Source organism: Pelobates fuscus, chromosome 3 (assembly GCF_036172605.1).
Source record: "Pelobates fuscus isolate aPelFus1 chromosome 3, aPelFus1.pri, whole genome shotgun sequence".
In the NCBI taxonomy this organism is placed as follows: Eukaryota; Metazoa; Chordata; class Amphibia; order Anura; family Pelobatidae; genus Pelobates; species Pelobates fuscus.
This window is the reverse complement of record NC_086319.1, coordinates 276,878,894-276,899,888: the sequence shown is the minus strand read 5'-3', so window position 1 is coordinate 276,899,888 and position 20,995 is coordinate 276,878,894. Positions and strand designations below refer to the sequence as shown.

General features: G+C 40.6%; 1 protein-coding gene across 1 annotated transcript in view; it reads right to left on the bottom strand.

The window, feature by feature from the left end:
• SNRNP200 (small nuclear ribonucleoprotein U5 subunit 200) overlaps positions 1-19,959 on the bottom strand; it is a 44,563-nt gene extending 24,604 nt beyond the window's left edge. The window contains exons 1-21 of the mRNA XM_063448612.1: positions 19,832-19,959; positions 19,169-19,332; positions 17,476-17,647; positions 16,709-16,901; positions 16,226-16,281; positions 15,227-15,325; positions 14,951-15,103; positions 13,697-13,796; positions 13,219-13,355; positions 13,058-13,138; positions 12,501-12,674; positions 12,283-12,420; positions 10,859-11,014; positions 10,598-10,768; positions 8,475-8,668; positions 8,153-8,276; positions 7,842-7,991; positions 7,642-7,752; positions 5,624-5,755; positions 4,886-5,074; positions 4,324-4,521 (exon numbers count right to left, since the gene is read on the bottom strand). Of these exons, the coding sequence (XP_063304682.1) occupies positions 4,324-4,521; positions 4,886-5,074; positions 5,624-5,755; positions 7,642-7,752; positions 7,842-7,991; positions 8,153-8,276; positions 8,475-8,668; positions 10,598-10,768; positions 10,859-11,014; positions 12,283-12,420; positions 12,501-12,674; positions 13,058-13,138; positions 13,219-13,355; positions 13,697-13,796; positions 14,951-15,103; positions 15,227-15,325; positions 16,226-16,281; positions 16,709-16,901; positions 17,476-17,647; positions 19,169-19,332; positions 19,832-19,876 (2,937 nt within the window). The 5' untranslated portion in view covers positions 19,877-19,959. The remainder of the gene's footprint in view (positions 1-4,323; positions 4,522-4,885; positions 5,075-5,623; positions 5,756-7,641; positions 7,753-7,841; positions 7,992-8,152; positions 8,277-8,474; positions 8,669-10,597; positions 10,769-10,858; positions 11,015-12,282; positions 12,421-12,500; positions 12,675-13,057; positions 13,139-13,218; positions 13,356-13,696; positions 13,797-14,950; positions 15,104-15,226; positions 15,326-16,225; positions 16,282-16,708; positions 16,902-17,475; positions 17,648-19,168; positions 19,333-19,831) is intronic.
• Between the last annotated feature and the right edge of the window lie 1,036 nt (positions 19,960-20,995).

Sequence of the window (20,995 nt, the reverse complement as noted above, 5' to 3'; positions counted from 1 at the left end):
CCTCCTACACAAAAATTGCCCCTTTATAGTACAGTCGACAAAAGCGGACACGTCGGGAAGATATATAATCGTCTCAGGGACGATCCATGCTACCACATACCACCTCATTAACATTTATGCACCCAATCAGCCGGACCCAGGTTTCTGGGACCAAATACAAGCCTTAACCCAGGCCCTGTCACATGGCATCCTAATCCTAGGGGGCGACATGAACGCCACTCACTGCCCAACAGTGGACCGCAGCACCCCTACTGGGGGACAGAGGGCGCAAAGCACGAGGGGACAGGACAAACTCCTAACACAATTTATACAGCAGGCAACACTATTTGACCCCTGGAGGCTGCGGAACCCAGGAGTGAAAGATTACACGTTCTTCTCGGCCGCACACTCCACATACTCTCGCATCGACATGTTCCTGGTGAACCAAACCGGGATCCCGTGGGTGCAAACTGCACATATTAACCTCATCACTTGGTCGGATCATGCCGACATAGAACTCACCCTCAGGATCCCGGGACCTAAACCACCATGGAAATGGCGACTTAACAGCACACTCTTAAAAGACCCAGAGACGGAGAAGCACCTTAGGGAGGAAATTCTGACATACTTTAGAGAGAACGATCACCCAGAGCTGACCCAATCCACGGTATGGGCCGCACATAAGGCGGTACTGAGAGGTACCCTAATAAAAATAGCTACCCGCAGAAAGAAACAGAGAGCTGAAACCCTCTTCGGGCTCCAAAGGGCACTGAGGGGGGCAGAGGCCAAACATAAACAAGACCCCACACCTCAGGGACTACACGACCTCAGGGAACTTCGACATAAAATCAGGTCAATAGCAGTAGAGGATCTGGGGAAAGACTTAGTTCGCAAAAAACGCTTCTACTACGAACGCTCTAATAAGATGGACACCTTGCTAGCTAGGGCGCTGAACCCCAAGCCCACCTACCATACCATTTCGGCCATTAAAAATAAACAGGGTCTAATAACCCAACACCCAGCGGAGATTAATCAGATATTCACAGATTTCTTTGCAAACATTTACAACCACTCACCAACACTCAACAGCGACAACGCGGACCATATAAAAGAAGTAGCAGACTACGTAGCTAGGACTAACATGCCGAGACTGGCCCCGGAAGCTCTACACACCTTAGGGACCCCAATAGATGAGGAGGAAATTAGTAAGGCGATCACAGACCTTAAGGGCAACAAGGCCCCAGGACCAGACGGCTTTGACGGCTCATATTATAAGATCTTTAGGGACGCATTGACGCCCAACCTAGTGAAAATGTACGCAGAATGGATGGAGGGTGGGTGCCCCAATTCAGACATGCTCACGGCTGACATAGCGCTTATACCTAAACCAGGGAGAGACCCAACCGAACCCTCCAACTATAGGCCCATTTCCCTGATTAACTTTGACGTTAAGATCTTCGCGAAGATTTTAGCCACAAGACTTAACCAACATCTGGGCATGCTGGTCCACCCGGACCAGGTCGGTTTTGTGCCAACGAGACAATTGTATGAAAACACCAGGAGGGGAGCAGACATCATATGGTGGGCGGTGAGATCTCGAACGCCTTCTCTGATCCTTTCCCTGGACGCAGAGAAGGCGTTCGATAGAGTGCAGTGGCACTACCTATTTGCACTTCTCGAACAACTACGGATGCCAGAAACCTTCATAAAGGGCATTAAAGCCCTCTATGCCCAACCGAGGGCGCAAACCAAAGTGCCGGGAGCGACCCCGACCCCGTTCGCGACAACCAACGGCACGAGACAAGGCTGCCCCCTCTCCCCCCTACTCTTCGTCCTCTCGTTGGAGCCTCTCCTGCAGAGGATAAGAGAGGATGAGAACATCTCGGGTATACAGGTGGGAGGGGAGGAGTTCAAAGTCTCTGCATATGCGGACGACGTCCTGGTCACACTAACCAAACCTGCTCAATCCCTGCCTCGACTGGTGACAATACTGGAAGAGTACGGAAGCGTCTCAGGCTACAAAATTAATCTAGATAAAACGGTAGCCATGCCTATAGAAATGGACAAGGCAGGAACGGACAACATAAAAAACACCTACCCCTTCAAACTCACACGGTCAGACTTCAAATACCTTGGAGTAAAACTCACGGCAGACCCTGAGAGGCTATTCAGCGCCAATTACACGCCCACCATCCAGGCGCTCTGTAGGGACCTAGAAAAATGGCATGAAAGGCCCATATCGTGGATTGGTAGGATGCATGCAGTCAAAATGACGCTGCTCCCACGCATTTTGTTCCTATTTCAAGCCCTTCCAACTAAAGTCACCAAACAAAACCTACAAGTACTACAAACACACATAGACAATTTCATCTGGGCACAAAAAAGACACAGGATAGCTCGACAGACCCTATACCGACCTAAAGCGAGGGGTGGACTGGGACTCCCGAACCTCTATCATTACTACCTCGCAGCCCAACTGGCCCAGATAGTAGCATGGCATACACCGGAGGGCGCACACAGATGGGTCGACCTCGAGACAAAACTAATGCACACTGACCTCCCTCAATTTTGGATATGGGTACCAAAACAGGACCGACCTTCACTGCAAACATCTTGCCCAGCGATCCTCAACTCCGTTAGGATCTGGGACTTAACAGCCACCAAATTCGCCCTGACACATACACCCTCACCGCTGACTCCGTACCTACGGAACAAAGCGTTTGGGCCCGGGCTGAGCGCACGAGACTTCAGGGGATTAGAAAGCACAGGAATGCAAAGATATAAACATATGTACATAGGGGATTCCTTCAAATCCTTTGAAACCCTACAAACTATAGCACCCCTAACGACCAAGGACGTCTTCCGCCACATGCAGTTACGAGACTTTGCCAGACTCCCAAACATAAAGAAAGCAGCCCAGACCCCTATGACATTCTACGAACGACTATGCGACGCCGAAACAATCCAAAAAGGGATGATCACCACAATTTATGCTCAGCTCAGTGCCCCAGACAGAGGAGCCGCAGACCCAAATTACATACACCAGTGGGAAACTGATTTAGGGGGAGCAATAGAAGGAGAGGACTGGGTAGACATATGGGAAGCAACAGCAAAGACGTCAATCTGTGTGCTACAACAGGAGCAAGCATATAAAATGCTCATGAGGTGGTACACCACACCTGCCCAACTCTATAAAATGGGAAAAACAACGACAGACACATGTTGGAAGGGATGCGGGGGCAAAGGCACCTTCATCCACATGTGGTGGGAATGCCCAGAGGTGACCAAATTCTGGAAAAGTATCCAAACACTACTTCAAGAGGTCCTCGCACGACACATAGACCTAGATCCCTGGGCGATCCTCCTATCCAGACCTAATGACTGCCTTTCTAAAAAAGAACAACAACTACTAAATAAACTTACGCTGGCGGCTAGAAGGGCACTAGCACAAAAATGGCTACAGCCCACGGTCCCTACTGACAACGACGTGATAGTCAAAATCAAAGACACTTATCTGATGGACAAACTGACTGCTCAAGTCAGACATACAGAAAAATCATTCCAAAAAATCTGGCAACCATGGGAAATTTATGCCAATGAATAATTCCAAAATAACCGAGAGTCGCGGGTTGCGGCCCGGCGTGCTTCCGCCTGCCGGGCGCCCCAACGGGCACAGTACCCCCACCTCCCACTACCTCCCCCCCCCCCCCCTCACCCGTAACTCCCAACCTACCCTATCCTACCCCCTTTCAGTACGACTGATCAGTACCGCAGAGGGCTTGACATACCAGACAAGTACGACTACCTCAACTGGGTAGAATAATGCACTACGACGCAAAAGGCGATTAGTAACTGTGTTAGTATACAGAGCACTACCTCGCAAACACAGACACTCCACGCCCACCAGCAGATTGCCAGACCCAAATAAAGTTAACTGGTAAACGTGATACGAAATGTGGTACAGAACTTTAATAACCATGTTAATAGACACTTAGTTTTATTTTTTCTTTTATGGTATGTTTCATTTTGATACTTGGGCTACCAATGCCCGGACTATGGAAAACCAGCGCCGAGCGGCATAACCCTTTATACTCATGTATAATGACACGATATACATCATGTTAAAACACTGTATTACATGTACATGAAAGACCCCTGCGTGGGTCATCTACTGTATTTTTTTGATGCCGTTACGGATGCTGGAACAAAAATAAAGAATAAAAAAAAAAAAAACTGCTTCATTAAGTTAAAGTTGTTTTGGTGACTATAGTGTCCCTTTAATAAAAAAATTCTTGGACATAGATCAAACATTATAAGAAGATAATAGCTCCACTTTCACCATACCTGAAAGTTTCCAGTCTTCTTGTCATATTTCATCAGGTTGTTCTTGTCCAGTAAAAGGGCTGCTGTGTGAATAAGATCCAGGCGCCTCTGCTCCAATAAAGGGTCTAATTTGAGATCATCATGGGAGATACCATACAGGTTGGGAGAGCGCAACATGCGGATGTATAGATAGGTATAACCCAACCAATTCACAGCATCCTGCAGACAAACACAAGAACAGGATGTCTTAGGGGCCTTCTTATAACAGAACAACTTATTCATTTCTTAAGTGTCCTATACTATCCTATATATAGCAGTTAAGTCAGAGAAGGTTAATATATACAAGGTTTGATGAAGATATGCAAGGGATGAATACATTGATTACATTCCTGATCTTAAGGGACACAAAGCAACAAAACCACAAAATTTTAACAGCCTTTATTGCATTTTGTTTTTAAATTGTAGAAGGGCAGACTTGAATTAAAGTGTTCCTTTAATAAGAGTCTGCAATATTAACCAAAGTGCTCTTCCTTTGCTGCACATTCCCTCTAATAGAACATTAAATAGAAACCTGTTAAGATACCTTTGCATTCTGGACATTTCCCAGTACCACCTCAGCATTCAGCATGTCTGGAAGCTTTGCCACCACCTGGCTCTCAATCGGCAGCTGCTGATTCAGGAGGGACAGGTAATACTGTAACTCCCCATGTGATGTAATGAGGATTCCCTCACCCTTTGTGTCATACTGAGGACGCCCAGCTCTACCAAGCATCTGTAAAAAAAAAAAAAAAAAGTATTAAGCATGAACACACCACATACTAAGGAACGTGAATAAACCTTAAGGATAGCCTATTATGCACAAGAAAATATAAAAAAAAAAAAAAAAAGTAAATCACTTCTAAGCACAATCCTTAAAAGACACTTCCCATTTAATAACACAAAAGTGTTTGTTCACTAAACTCAAATTTATAGAGAACATAAAAATGATGGACAATGGTTACACAACAGACAGTTTGGAAGATTCTATCAATCAGGTAGTCACACAGCTAGGCTATTTCTCCCCAGGTTTGGTTTTCAATTTGCGGCAATTCATGGTTTAGTGAATAAACACCTTAGGATTCCTAAGTTCGAAAGGAGTTCCTGAATTCAAATAATATTGTGGTTCTGTGTCAGTGGAAAGCCTTTTTATACATGTATTACAGAGCTGCTTAAGTGGGAAGTATATTTCCGTTGTGCAGGAGTTAACTGATCATATCGCGTTCTTGATCTACTGAAAAAAAACAACAACATTTTTTCCCCCCAGTTTCAGATTCCGACAGACCTGCAAGATATCAAGAGCTCCAAGTTCTGTCCAGCGTCCCTTTTCTGGGCTGTAAACCTGTGTCCCTTTAATAATGACAGTGTGAGCTGGAAGATTCACACCCCAGGCCAGTGTTGCAGTTGAAACAAGAACCTGCAATCAAATACGCATAAGCATTATCATCAAACCCTTTGTTCTATAAATACATTTCCGCTGGCAAATTTTCCTTTAGCACATGCCTGTATTAACCCCTGATGGTACAAGAGTAGTATACAAATACGTCTTTTTATAAACATAACTAATAGCCCCATATTACAAGCTTATCAAAAATGGTAGATACTTCCAGGACATGTTGAATATAAAAATCTACGATGCTATATAATTGCAGAGAACAAGACTATTGCATGAAAGAATGTACTTCAGAAAAAAAGGTTAAATATACTCCAAAAGGCATCTACAGAAAACCTCATGATTAGACTCAGCAGCAAAAATAAATAAGGGCACTGGGTTAAATGGGGTTGTAGGGGCACTGGGGTAGATGGGGTAGTAGGGGCACTGGGGTTGTAAGGGCACTTGGGTAGAGGTGGTTGTTAGGGCACTGGGGCAGATGTGGTTGTTAGGGCACTGGGGCAGATGTGGTTGTTAGGCACTGGGGCAGATGTGGTTGTTAGGGCGCATGGACTCCTAGCTTACCACACACTTACCAGTTTGGGCCACAATTAGCCCTGCCGCCCGCTAAGCCCTGCCCCATTTGTGCTGTCTGCACTATCGGCATCTTTATAGGCAGATACCGATATTGCTGAAAATTCTGAATATCAGCCGATAATATTGGCCAAACCGATAATCGGTCGATCCCGAATACTTATCTACATCAGGGACAGTCTATTTGGGAGATATAAATGGAGCTTTGATTTGGAGCTTTAGTTTTGTTGTAGGGACTTCTGTCCTGAGGTATTAGAGAAGGGGATCTTTGGACTTTTGGTATCATACACTTGGGGTTATTTGTTATCAGGCGATTATGGTTATCATCTAGTGTGGTAACATACATTGATTCCCCCATCATATCCTCTTTTCCCCCTTTTTTTTAGGGAGTACATTTAGAGCTCCTCTAGTGCATATTTTTTGCACTCATAGTATTATTTTGATCAGGACAGATTATCTCTATTATGACTCTGTTCCCCCATTTAGTTTAAGTAGTAATTGGGGTTGTTACTTACATAACTATAGCTTACTTTCTGTAACTTTGTACTAGTGGAAACATTGTCTCAGTTGTGTCTAAAAGATGCTTAGGGTCCTATATATACACAGAAAATAAATATCCTCTAGATCCCTATATTACACTGGACACATTTTGCTCCTTTCCACTTTATAAGTATCCAGTTGATGTTCTCTGGGATATGGTATTCATTTAGACAATAAGCTACTTTTGTACCTAATAAAAGGAATCTTTCCAAATTATAATAGCATTGTCGGAGTTAAAGTGGCACTTCTTTGTAATACTTTCCATTACCACTAGGTAGAATATATATACACAAAGTATTTTTGAGTAGGGCTTTTTTGTGTTTATTCTTAGTTGGTTCATTATTTAAGCACAGATGTATTCACTATTTTGATATGGCTTATAATTAGATTATGGATTCTCCAATTTTTTAAAATCCCTTTAGAGCGGCTTTACCGCTTTCATTGTGTAGAATGACAGTTTGCCCATTATAAGCATACCAAACATGGTAGATACTTCCAGGACATGTTGAATATAAAAATCATCAATGCTCTATAATTGGAGAGAACAAGACTATTGCATGAAAGGATATACTTCAGAAAAAAGGTCAAGATACCTAAAAAGGCATCTACAGAAAACCTCAGTATCACAATCATCAGGAATAATAAATAAAAATCAAAAGGCTCCCATGAGAAAACAAAAACTAGTGTGAACATCGCACACTAATCAAATCAATGCCTTGCAAAGCTAACCTGCTGGAAATGTTTGCAACTATAGCTATTTTATAAAATAAAAAAATTTAAACTAGCACTGTTCTCACCTGAATGTGTTTGTCAGCAAACAGATCCTCCACCAGAGTTCTGTCCACGCGACTCATACCAGCATGGTGAATAGCAAATCCGTATGGCAGAAGATCCTTAAGTTCCAAATTCTAACAAAAAAAATTGTTTTGTTAAATAAAAGTAGGGACATTTGCAAGACAATGACTCTACAGCTTGTCACTATGGATAAACGTCTTACCTTGCACTGCTCTGCCTCTGTACGCAGGACTTCAGTGGAAGCAGAACCTTCTCGCAAGAATAATCCCAATGTGTCCTTCTCTAGACACATGTCTCTGATAGCTCGGGATGTCTTGCCAGTCTCCTTCCTGGAGTGAACAAATACCAGCACCTAGACAGTATAGTAAAGACATTGAGAGAATGTCACCCGAGTTTGCAATAATCAAGGGCAATTATATACACCAGTGAGCACACAACAACTGGCCATAGTAAATATTTTAGTTATGACAATCTCTGGCATCAAAGAAAATATATTTTCATTAACATTCAAACCTGATTTTTTCCAGCATGTTCCATTATTTTCTCATATACAATCTCATTCATGATCTGAAAACGTTTGATGGCTTTTTTTTCTGTGATCCCAACATATGTTTGTTCCAGAGGCACTGGGCGGAAACTAGAGTTAGAAAGAAAAAAAGAATTCAAACTGATTTTTCACATGAGGGGAGAAGAGAAGTTACAATGGGCAAGATATGAACTTATGTACAGAATATTTGAGAAAGTTCTGAAAATTGCTAAGTTTATTTCTTGTGAAAATGATGTAAAAATACACATTACTTTAGTGCTATAAACTTGTTCACGTGGCTGGAAATACCTGTTATCAAAATAGAACAGTCCCTTGGCAGGATCCACACGAAGAAAAGTTGCCACATCCTCATAGTTAGGCAGTGTGGCACTGAGACCAACCAATCTCACATCTTCTTGGGTCATCTCAATATTTCTGATGGCACGAGCAACTAGTGACTCCAAAACAGGGCCTCTGTCATCATGCAGCAGGTGAACCTCATCCTGTGTAACAGTAGATTGAGATTAGAAAATAACTATTACTACCCAAAAGTATTGGACATACACTGAACTGACCAAGATTGAAAGATTTTTTTTTTTTTTTTTTTACACAATACTACCAAATAGCCCTACTAACATTCTGTTGGGGATACAATAATGATGGAGCCACTCGTGGGCATATTTGGTGGACTTGGCAGAAAATAATTTCCTTCTAGAAACATCGATTTTTTTTCTGTTACAGGTATCTCTGTCCCTTTGTCCCTAGAGCAACTTCTCTTCCACCACAGCTCTCCATCAAGTAAGTCGTACACTCACTAATGTTTCATTTACTTAATACTGTGAATAGCTCTAATTCCTCAAATCCGAAATTCCTTCCAACACCCCCTTCTCTCAACAATGGATTGTTAAAATTTGATCTATAGAGGAAACCTAAAAACTACCTCAATAGTTGGAGGATTTGGGTCACATTGTTAAACAAGCCCTGACTTTGAGAAATACGTTTACAAATCTTGCTGAGATATTTGAGGGGAGGCATCTATGGTCACCCACGTTGCCCTGGGGTGTGGAAACCCGCTGGACTATGTGCTCAGTAGCTTATCTCTGCCTTAGTTTTAATGCAGACAGAGCGCTGTATTTTGTTCATGTGAAGGGTGCTAGAGCTACCCCGTGTGTCTTCCTTGACATTCTTTCCTGACACACATTATATGGTGTACTTGTTGGCATTTGATATGTCCGGACATTCTTTGTCCCTATACCCGTCCTCCTGTTCAGCCTCCTTTTTGCTTTTCTCTCTCATCATACTACTCCTACTACTTTTCCACCATTCTTTTCGCACTCTTTGCGGTTTCCTACTCCTTTTCTCAGATGTCCTCTCTTCAGCTGTAGTTATTCATACGTGCAAGCCAACATGTTCATTATTGTATTCCTCAGATTCCATTAGATTTGCTTGTCTGAATTCTACTACTAATTTTCAATCTTACTCAATTGTGCTTCTCTTCCTTTTCTGGATTCCCTGCACATTCCCCTCTCACCTTTCCTGTCACTACCGTTTTTCTTTGATTCTCCTTCTCTATTATTCCCAGCTTGATGAATCTGCATTGTTCAGACAGAATCTTTCTGCCTGTTATACCTACATGCTTTGTAACATTGAGGTATACAGATTTCACGTACTAAGACATCATACAATTTTTTTTATGGAAGTTATCTTTTAAAGGTTCACATCTCGTTGACATTTAATGGAAGAAAGACTTAAAAAAAAAAAATAAAATAATTATGTGTATGTATAATTATGAAAATCTTACTTTTTATCTGGCTGAGCAGACATGTTGGGTCAGATTCTACGGTTGTCTGCTCAACCTAACATGTCTGCTGTTGTGATTGCTAAGTGTTATCTGTGAGAACCTGCAGCAGATGGTCAGATAACTCATCTGACAGAACATGGCTGCTCAACCAAATAAAAGAGTGCAATTTTCTTCAATAAATTATCGTTGTCGTTCAATAAATTATCAGTTGTCGTTCAAAGAAACACTCCAAGAACATAACCACTACAGCAGGTTGTAGTGCTTATGGAGCCCTGCCAGGATAAATAGTCACACTGTTTGCAATTTGTTTGAAGACTTACCTGGGGTCTCCCAGTCACTTATCTTTTACTCAACTGCTGGAAGTTATTTGCACTGCAGCATTGCAGGGTCTGCTCTTTGGCTGACATCCCCAGCTGATCACTCCTAGCCAATGATCCGGCACTCAGTTCAACAGAAATCTGAGATAGGCACCCAGCAGACAACAGGAAAGTTGACAAACTGTTTACAAAGTGCGAATGTGTAATCTGGGAGGATGCCAGCGCCTACCTGCCACCATAACCACTACAGTTTGCTGTAGTGCTTAGAGATTTCCTATACTAGCAATAGCCATTTATATGTATATAAAACCCACCAGAATGATGAGACGAACAAGCTGAGTGTAAGTCCTCTCCCCTCCTTTACGGGTGATGATATCCCACTTCTCTGGAGTGCAGACTATGATCTGCGTAGCATTGATCTCCTCTTTGCACAACTGGTGATCCCCAGTTAACTCTGCCACATTGATACCGTATGTAGCCAACCTCTGACGATAGAAAGGCATGAAAGAGTGAATACACAAATGCCAACACTACAGATATTCCATGCAATGAGAAGGCATAACTAGTTAGTTTACCTTGCTGAAGTTTCCCACCATTTCCTGTACCAAGGATCTCATGGGAGCAATGTAAATAATTTTAAAGTTGTCTACATTGATGGTGCCATCCACGTTGATGTGTTTTCCAATTTCCCGGAGCATGCACATTAGAGCCACATTGGTTTTACCAGCTCCCTGGAAAAACAGGCAGATGAATACATTAGATACAGCGAAAAATATGAAAAGGACTGTGGCGAAACCTGCTTGCCCGCCTCTTGCCTTTAGACTATGGCCCCTAGTCTTTTTCCCTGCAGAAAGGCTGGTTTGTGCCTTTCTGCGGACTGTTAAAGCCATGCTACCCCAGATAGCTATGCCATGGAGCCCAGCCGTATACTGAAAGACTGTATGAAAGACTTTGGCTCCATGGCGATTGAACTGTATGCATGTGATCTGAGCGCCATCCGGTAATAATGTGCGCTCAGATATAAGCTATCTGGGGATAGGTAGAATGTCTGTATTTTATGTAATAAATGTAACCATGTGTATTTTACTGTCTTTTTACAGCCATGTGCTTAATGGAGTTTTGCCTCTGTCCTTGGAGATAATTGGATTACTTCTCAATTATCTCCAGGATAGAAGACTCTGTGGAGCTGGTTTTGGGCAGAAAAGCCATGCTTCATTTGGTCACAAAGGACTTCGATCTATCTTTTGAACCAGTGGACCAATTTGGATAACATATGTTTGTATTTGGAGTATGCTGATTCTGAAAATGTAAGTTTTATGTGAATGTGATGCATACTTTCAAAGGAATGAATATTGTGTAAAAACTGTATTCCTCTGCCTGTGATAATGAGATTACCCATGTGTTCAGTAATCATATCACAGGCAGAGGGGAGGATTTTGTGTGGGAGTGTCTGTGTGTATTGTACGGATTGATTGGTTGTTCTGTAATACCCTGTGGGCTGTACTGTGGTTGTGGATTGGGAATAAAAGAGACTGTATGTGCCAGGACAGTGAGATTCTGTTTAACCCTCAAAACGAAGTGTCTCGTTATTGGGGGAATTGGATTGTATGCTGACTGCCAGGAGTGTAACCCTTTCGTATGGTTTTCATGTTTAGCTGTTTCCAGGATTTGTAGAGTTTGCAGTTCGGGAGATTGGTGCTTACAGTTGCTGCCTGTGCATCTGAAAGGGGAATATCGCCTAAACGGTTTTTAACCTCTGGTGAGCAAAACGGTCCGTTACAAGGACTAATTTATAAAAACCCTATTCTATAAAGCTACCAGTTTTATAGAAAATATTTACTGATTGTGTGTCTGGTAGAAAATTGAAAACCTTGATAAATGTGCCAAAATAAAGTATAGATCATTTCTGTTAAAAATACAAATGTCAATAGGACTGAGCTAAATGACAAATGAATACATTAAAATCACATAACTGCCCTGAATAAAAGCATGTTCTTACAGTGGGGGCACACAGCAGCAAGTTTTCATCTGTTTCCAGAGCAGCTTTGTGGAGTTTGCTTTGGATTCTGTTCAGTGTTTTGAATCCTTCAAACCCAGCCTGGGCATATTTTGGCAACTTCTCCACTGCCACTAGTTGCTGAAAATAAGAGAAAAAGATTTCACATGTAACATCTGAGAATAAGAGAGCAGGCATGACAATAAATTAATTTGACCCACCTCATCTGTACCAAAAGGTTTAGGTTTTAGGGCAGGCACGTGTACCTCCTCATAACCCTTTCTCTGACGTCTGAATGAACCATCAGGGAGTTGGCAACGTTTGTTGGCCATAAAATGACTGCCCTGAGCAAATACCAAATCCTCCAGGTCAAGAACTTGGCGAGGAGTGAAAGACTGCAGAAAAAAAAAATGAATGCACAGAAAATTAACTGAAACCTCTAAAACAAAATATCAAAATTATCTAACCTAGCCAATTTTTCAGATTGGCCATTTTGTCAATTTTCAGCGTAGCAAATAAACTTGCACAAATAGTGCTCAACTCTGTTGGCAAACTCTAGTGACAGAGCTGCAAACTATACAGAATTAAAAAAATAAATAAAAAGATAGAGACTTGTCAAATTCTAGTTTGAAATAATCACCCTACACGGCAGAGGGAAACATAAAAACATATAATAAGCCCCTTAACTGTCCAGGTGATGGCCAATTCTTTATAATCCTGTAGCGTGTGAAAGATTAAAAGCAAAATAATTTGTAGTGATGATTCAGCCTGCACACACCTCTCCTTGCTCAAGCTCCATGCTCTCCAAATCTGTGTCAACGCGAGATTGTCTTACTCTTTCCCTACGTGTGCGTTCCTCCTAACAATAGAGAAAATTATGTTATAGAGAGAGACAACCATTTAATATATTAAAACGGCTTACTTAATAGCACCACTTACCCTAATCAAATCCTCTTTTTCAGTCTCTTGCAACTGATACAGGTACTTTGAGAGCTCAGGATCAGAATCCATTTTACTCATTATCCTTTCCTTTTCAGCTTCACTCTGCGCACTGGCCAGAAGGGTACAGTACAGGACTGGAAAACACAAACAGAAACACCAGTATTAACTCAAATATGTCTAATAAGTTCTAGAACATGTGACCAGTTTGTTGCTACTGCACAATATCATTAAAGGGACACTATAGCCACCAAAACAACTGTAGCTTAATGTAGTAGATTTGGTGTATAGATTATGCCCCTGCTGCCTAACTGCTCAATTGCTTGCAATTTAGGAATTAAATCACTCCATACTCCCCCCCTCCATCAGAGGTACATCACATATTCATCAACAGTGACCATAAGGTCTATGAGAGAGTAGGAGCAAGACATCAATTATTAATACAAGTTATGCAAAGTCTGGATGAAAGGAGACTTACTCATCATACGATGTTGACGAAGAATTTTAATGAAATCAAAGGTGTTGAAACCCAGTAACAGAACCAACTGGTTTTCACATTCACGGTCATCACCTGCAGTCTGAAAAAGAGAGAAGAGGGAAAAATCACTGAAGAATGACAACGTTTTATTATGTTGCATTATATTACATGATACAGCAGTTACTTCAACAAGCACAAATGGTAATAAAAACAAATGCATAGTAAAAGAGGTGCTTCAAAAGTATAAATTAGTGCTGCTAAATACCACCGTGAAAACAATCACTAATTTTCACAAAATTACATAAAGCCAAACAAAGAAAGAGTGGAAAGTGCACGCACATATACAAGCATACATACACACACACACACACGAGTGTATAACCTTATGTGGTGAGCACACTTAATAAGAAAGGATTGAAATACCCTGTAATGATTCTCCTATTTTTCTGGAATCATTGCAGGGTATTTAAATACTTTCTTATTAAATGTGTTCACCACATAAGGTTCCTTGCACACTGACTGTAGCGTTAAGGTCCGGGTGCTTGAAATCCAGGGCAGATTTAAATATCAAAAATGAACAGTATGACCAGCACTCACAGTTTTGTAGAGTAGATGAAAAGTATAAACTTTATTCAAACAAACATAGTTAAAAAATGGCAGCTCAACGTTTCAGTCCTGTTCTGAGTGTTTCTGATGAAAGTCCTAGAACAGGACTGAAACATCGAGCTGCCATTTTTTAACGAGAGAGAGAGAGAGAGAGAGACAGACACACACTTTCCACTTCAACAAGAAGCAGGCCAGGCCTTTAAAACCCTCGGTCTTATGGTTTATTATGAGTTCGACAAAGCCTCTTGGGGGTATTACTTTCCCGTAATATATAAATTATGAGATATAATATATATATATATAGTAAGGTTTTTTTTTTGTTTGTTTTTTTAAATCTGCACTTAAACATACATAGGGCTCTCAGAGTAAGTCTGTGCATTTTGAACTAGCGAACAGTGCATTAATGGAATATAGTAAATCCAATTTCCAAAGAATTATGGAAACGGCAATCGATCAGCTTCGAGCAGTGGATCTACCCAGTTGGGATTACTCGGTTGTATTTTTAAGAAACAAAACACTTTAGACACAACTGGGTAATCCCTAAATCCTGGACTGTTAGGGGTACTTGAGGACTGGGTTGGGAACCCTTAAGCTAGAGGATAAAGTCTACTAACTCAGTTTGGAATGTTGTATTAGTCATTAACATACCTTTAATATCTCCAGAACTTCATCTGCTTTCTTTTGAGACACAATAGCATCATCATAAAATCTGCTTAGCTGCCTCTGCAACCAGAAAGCATCAATATCCCGGGGGTGGAGATCTTTCTTCTTAGAACTCATCAACTCCCCAGACGTCACAAGCTAAAGGATTAACAGGAAGTTGAGCAGATCTTCACGTTTAATATTGTAACACAAAAATGCACGTAAAAAAAAAAAATATCAAAGAATATGTACAAACAATGCACAGATTGTATGTTTCCTTACATTGGCTGACAATGTGCCGCGCACCACAGCTTCATCTCCTTCCATGTCATCATCTGATGCTTCATCTCGCACCTCACCATACACATCTTCATCACCAACCTACAGTTTCAAAAACAAGTTTATGGTGGAACCATCTTCCAGCAGCATACACCCAACTATAGTGCATATAAAATGAATGCACTTCAATTAATCTGCAGTGTAACATAAAATGTCCTAAAAATCCTTATGCACAAGGTATAGTTTATTACAGGAATTCACAAATATTAGAATCCAATGCTACTTAATATCCTACTTATGGATTGTAAAGTGACATCTATGCACGAAAATTACTTCACCATCATGAAGTGATTTTGGGACATAGATGCTCTCCTTGCACCATTGCAATTAAAAACAAAAAAACGTGACTGCTTACATTTTTTTTATTTCCACTCTTACTAATGATCTCAGCAATTGCTGAATTGCTATGTATGTGCTCTCAATGCTTCTCTTTGGGAACCACCTGGTACAACAGAAGCTATCAGAATTTTTTGCTTCACTAGAAAATAATTGGGCCACAGTGAGAAGAATGTCTGGATGATGGATCACAAGTAAGTTTTAAAGCAACTTTAATTTTCTTTAAAATAAAAAAAATAAAAAGAGGATGCCCAGTATACTAAACTAAAATACAACAGGAACCTATGATTGAATTACTTTGTTTAGCGTGTTCCTGTCAGCATTTAAAAAATACCCAGGTGTAATAATTCTCTGGCTCAAAAATAGTTTTAATAGTTAGAAAAGAATAGAATTGTTAGAATAAAATAAATAAATAAAAAGTTGATATCCTTCAGCTACAGCCCATGTGTAGTTTACAGGACACATACAGTAACACAAAAGGAATGTCCAAAGCAAGCATGCTATTTGCCTAAGCACAAAGCCTCCAAACTAGACCATGAATAAACCCAAGACAAAGAACAGCCACTGCTTTATATTTATTTTCAATGTACACTATTCTCAACTAACCTCTTCATCCGATTCAAACTGCACGTTTACTCCATATGTCTCATCTATGTTGTCATCTGCAAAAAAGAGTTGACATCTACAATTACCATTTGAAAACAGAATTTGTTTAATAGAGGTCAGTCAGAATAGTAGCAGAAAGGTACAGCACAAATATAGGAGTCTTGAAGCATAAATAAGACAATAGGTGAGGTGGACGAGTTGTCGAAATAAAAGGAAACGGTTGGTAAGAATTATTGATAAGACAATAAATGTAGATAAAGCTGGAAAGGGATTTCTGAACAACACGCTTTGCGGAACAGGTGAAGAGAGATATAGTTAAGATGTCAGAAAAGTGCACAGTATGAAAAGATTTTTTTTTTTAGAAAATATGTAATATGCATTTTGAAGTCATGATAACAACCAGAAGGAAAAGAGCAATTAAAGTGGCTTTGTTACAGTCATACTACAGAATGAAAATCTTTACACATGATGTATTATACTTACCCATATTCTGAATTTCCTTATCTCCACCGTAGTCTGTAATCTTTTTGCCCAAGTTCACAAGCACATGGTACCTAGTATCGTCTGTCTGCCCCAAAAGCTGATCCACCTCCCTTCTCCTCTCCTTGTCTCTTAGTTTATCATTCTTTAACACAGCAAGAACCTCATCAGCAGCTCCACAAAGGATGTCTCGTGGCTGGTAAAACACAAAAATCAGTACAATTAAGTAAACTTCAGAAGAATTAATTCCTCAATGGGTTGAAATAACTAAAAAGAGTTCCAAAATTCTGGTCAAAATACCATATCTGAGAAAAAAACATCCATAATCTAAATAGGTTGGAATGTTTTACAAACGTACCTAATTTGGCATACAGTATACACATTATTTATTTTTTTAAACATCTATTTTTTTTTAGTAAGCTCTGTGCTGTAACTACAGAGTACTCATATTTCCTCTAGTTGACCCTGGCCCTGTATGTATTTGTGAACTATATTTCCTGATGCTGAGAATTATGTTATCAGATGTATTCTTTTAATGTGCTAGACTGCACGAGAAGTTAAGCACAACTATTACCTATATTTTTTTGGCTATGGTTATATATTTGAACACAACAGCCTCTATCCACTTAAATTTAAAAGGTTTGAATAACCTGACATTAAAGCATATTATCTCCTGTCTCTGTAAGTAAGGGAATAAGGTATAAAAATGATATCTGACCCTCACTTTACAGGAGCCAACATATTAAAGCCAATCCTGTGATATATTTTACCTGATCGCCCAGGGCTGCTTGGATAAAGCTAAGAAGCACTTCATAGGTTTCTCTGGTCTCCTTAGTTTTTGGTTTATAAATTATGCCAACCATCTCATCAATCCCCTCTGACAGTAGGGTGAATCCTTTCATCTTATTAATATCATGTCTGTCTTCGTCTCGCTTTCTTCTCCTGGAATGAAACAACATTGCATTAGGAATTGTCACTTAACAGTGTAGAACAAAATAGGCTATTTTTTACAAGTTTTTTTTCTTCTTTTTAATAAAAATTCAACTTTTTTTTTATTTGAAATTAATCGGCTACTTCAAAAAGTTACAGAAAGTTATCCAATACAAATCTGTGTATTGTGCTTGTATCAAAGCACATTTAGGCAAATTCTCTATTTTTTATTTACAACCTGCATTCTCATACATTCTCCAAGCAAATAAAGGTAATATTAGTGAGGGAATGATGACTAAAAGAGACAACGTTACCTTAAAAGACCACTCCACATTTAAACTTGAGAGAAAAAGCAATCACTATTTAGTAGGTACACCCCCAATGAACACATGCATGTATTTATTGTACCTAAAAATAGCTTGCAAAAGCTGCAGTTCTCATTAACAGCAACCAACGTAAGCCCTTCCCTTTATCCTGGGAAGAGACTAAATCTTTTCACAGGTAAATAACCTGTCAGTTGGCTCTCATTGAGAAGCCTCTAAAGCTATTTTAAGAACACTGCTCTGAGAATGAGATATGCTGGGGGATGCAAGTGCACTATACTTGAGTTCAGAGAAGCTACAGAGAGCAAACATCACTGGTTGTTGGACAGCAGGGGGGTGTTTCATAAATTAAAAATAAAATTGCATTTTCAATGGGATAATCCTCATCCAAAATGCACTTCAGCAATTTGGTCTGGAGTGATCTTTTAAATTTTGTGCATGCTCTGACAAACAAGTGGTGTTTGTGGACAAATTAAAAGTGGGGAGCTCTTGTAAGTGAAGTAGAATGGAGGGTGGATGGCACGAAGAGAGGACTTGCTTACTTTGATGTAATCTTAAGGGAAGGAAGAAGAGAGGGCTTCATTTAAAAGCACTGTCACATGTCTGCCTTCAAGTGAAGAAGGTAATTACATATGTCGTCAGCTCAAACTGTGCACAGATGTCAAATTTGCACAGAATTGACATTAGGCCACCGAAACAGAGTCATGTGTGCCACGGGTGCAACTAGCCCGGGCACAAAAGTGCAAATATCTCTTTCAATTGGTCATGGACATTGGAATAACTGCTTAATGGAGTGGTTTTGATGCGTAAATTATGGCCCTGCAGTCTAACTGCCAAATTATCTGCCCTTTAATAGTTCTTATCTCCTGCTCTGTAAAATAGACTGCATGTGTCTCCTGTGTGTGATAAAAGTTCAATTACCAAAGCAGGAGATAAAAACTTATAAAGTAAACACACTGTACGGATTGAAAATTAAACAATTTCTTTCATAGCCAGGGGAGGTGTGGCTAGGACTGCAAAAACATAAACAAAAGTGATTTAAATCCTAAATAGAGAATGGAGCAGTAATGGCTACATGGACATGCACACAATGCATATACTAAAACTGCCTATTAAAGCTAAAGTCGTTTTGGTGCTTAGAGTATCATTTCAACCTTGCACACACACACACACACACAAAACATAATATAATTAAGATGGCAACACTTACTTAGCTCGTCTCTCTTCCTGCATCTGAGGTTTGGTTCGCTGAGCTTTATCACCCATCCGGGATCCTTCCAGCTTCCCCACAAGTGACAACACCTCACCTGTGGGTTCATCTCTGCGGGTTCTGTCTATCAATGAGCGATCAGCTTGAAGTACAAGATTAGAGTTCTGTGCAGGACAAAAAAAAAAAAGGTATAATAGTAAGTCTAAAAACTCAAATGTCACATATGTCCCTATGTGCCTTACCAATGTTTAAAAAAATATATATATATATATTATTGATTGTAATGAAAACATGAAAAGTAATGTTTCACACTTAATGATTCCTATAGATGCCAAAATGGAGAAAGAAAACCAAATCCCATGCAGGTTAGATTCTCTTTATCTCGTTCACTTAGTACGGTGGAGGAAACACTTGGCATTGCGGCTGCTAGAGGTTACATTTCTAATTATGCAGGAAAATCGTGAGACGTTTAATTACAAATAAATGCTCAGCCCTCACTGCTCCAGGAAGGTCTGAGAGACCCAGTTACTATCTAGTCGCCTGCCTTGCGCTCCCACCTGGGCAATTGGCAGTCGGTCCTTTTCTGCCTAAATAGTTATGTGTGACTTCCAGTACTTCGTATTACAAGCAGCGTGCTCCCTGTGCACTCTCCGGTCTACTCACCGCTTTGTATTCATACTGCAAACTACGGGCTGTTACATCCGCCATCCTGCCGCCTGATGCCCGTTCTCACTCTCCACTCACGGGGCAACAACGCGCTGCAGACGACACTTCCGGTTAGCAGCTTCAACTTCCGGAGCAGTCTAAGTGTACTTCCTGTTGATTTTTTTTTTTAACGTAACTTTATCAGTCAAGACGCAATTTCTATGTTGTTGTCTATGAAGCCCATGCGTGTGTGGTTTATCCTAACTAAAACACAGTGCCAAGTGCTTTTCCTTTTTTTTTAGAACATAAAATTGTAGCAAATAATACAGTAATTTCAAGCAATTCATTCTTCGTTAGTCATTCTGAAATATAAATGTATTGTACTACCAAAAAGATGGGTGCTACTTGTTTATTGTATCTTTGGCACTGCATCCAGGTATGGGGGAGAGATAGGGTTGCCCAGTCAAACTTGTTTTCATGTATTACCAAAATTATGGGTACTAGTTTAATGTATATCTATCTCACAAAAATTTTCAATCTATCTCTCCTCTGGTATATTTACATCGCCCTTCAAACATGCAACTGTAACCCCAAATCTAAAGAAGCCCAACGTTGACCCTAACTCCCCATCCAACTCCCATCCTATGTCGCTACTGCTTTTTGCATCCAGGATCCTTAAAAGAGTTGTGTATGCGAGATTGACAGACTTCCTTGAGTCCAACTCTATGCTAGACCCGCTTCAGAATGGTTTCCTCGCTAAGCAGTATTTAGTATTTAGAAAACTGGGCAGACTAGATGGGCCGAATGGTTCTTATCTGCCGTCACATTCTATGTTTCTATGTTTCTAAGCACTCTGTAGAAACGGCACTGACCAAAGTATCCAATGAGCTACTCACTGCAAAATCTTGTGGTCACTACTCTATAGTGATTCTCCTTGACCTGTCTGCGGCTTTTGACACTGTTGATCATCAACAGCTTCTTCTCATCGTCCGCAATATCGGTCTACAAGATATTGCTCTTTCCTGGTGCTCCTCCTACCTCTCCCAGCGCTCTTTCAGTGTTTCTTTCTCTGGCTCAGCTTCTTCTCCCCAACTCCTCTCTGTTGGTGTCCCCCAAGGTTCAGTCCGTGGTCCCCTACTGTTCTCCATCTATACTGCCTCCCTTGCTAAACTCATTAGCTCC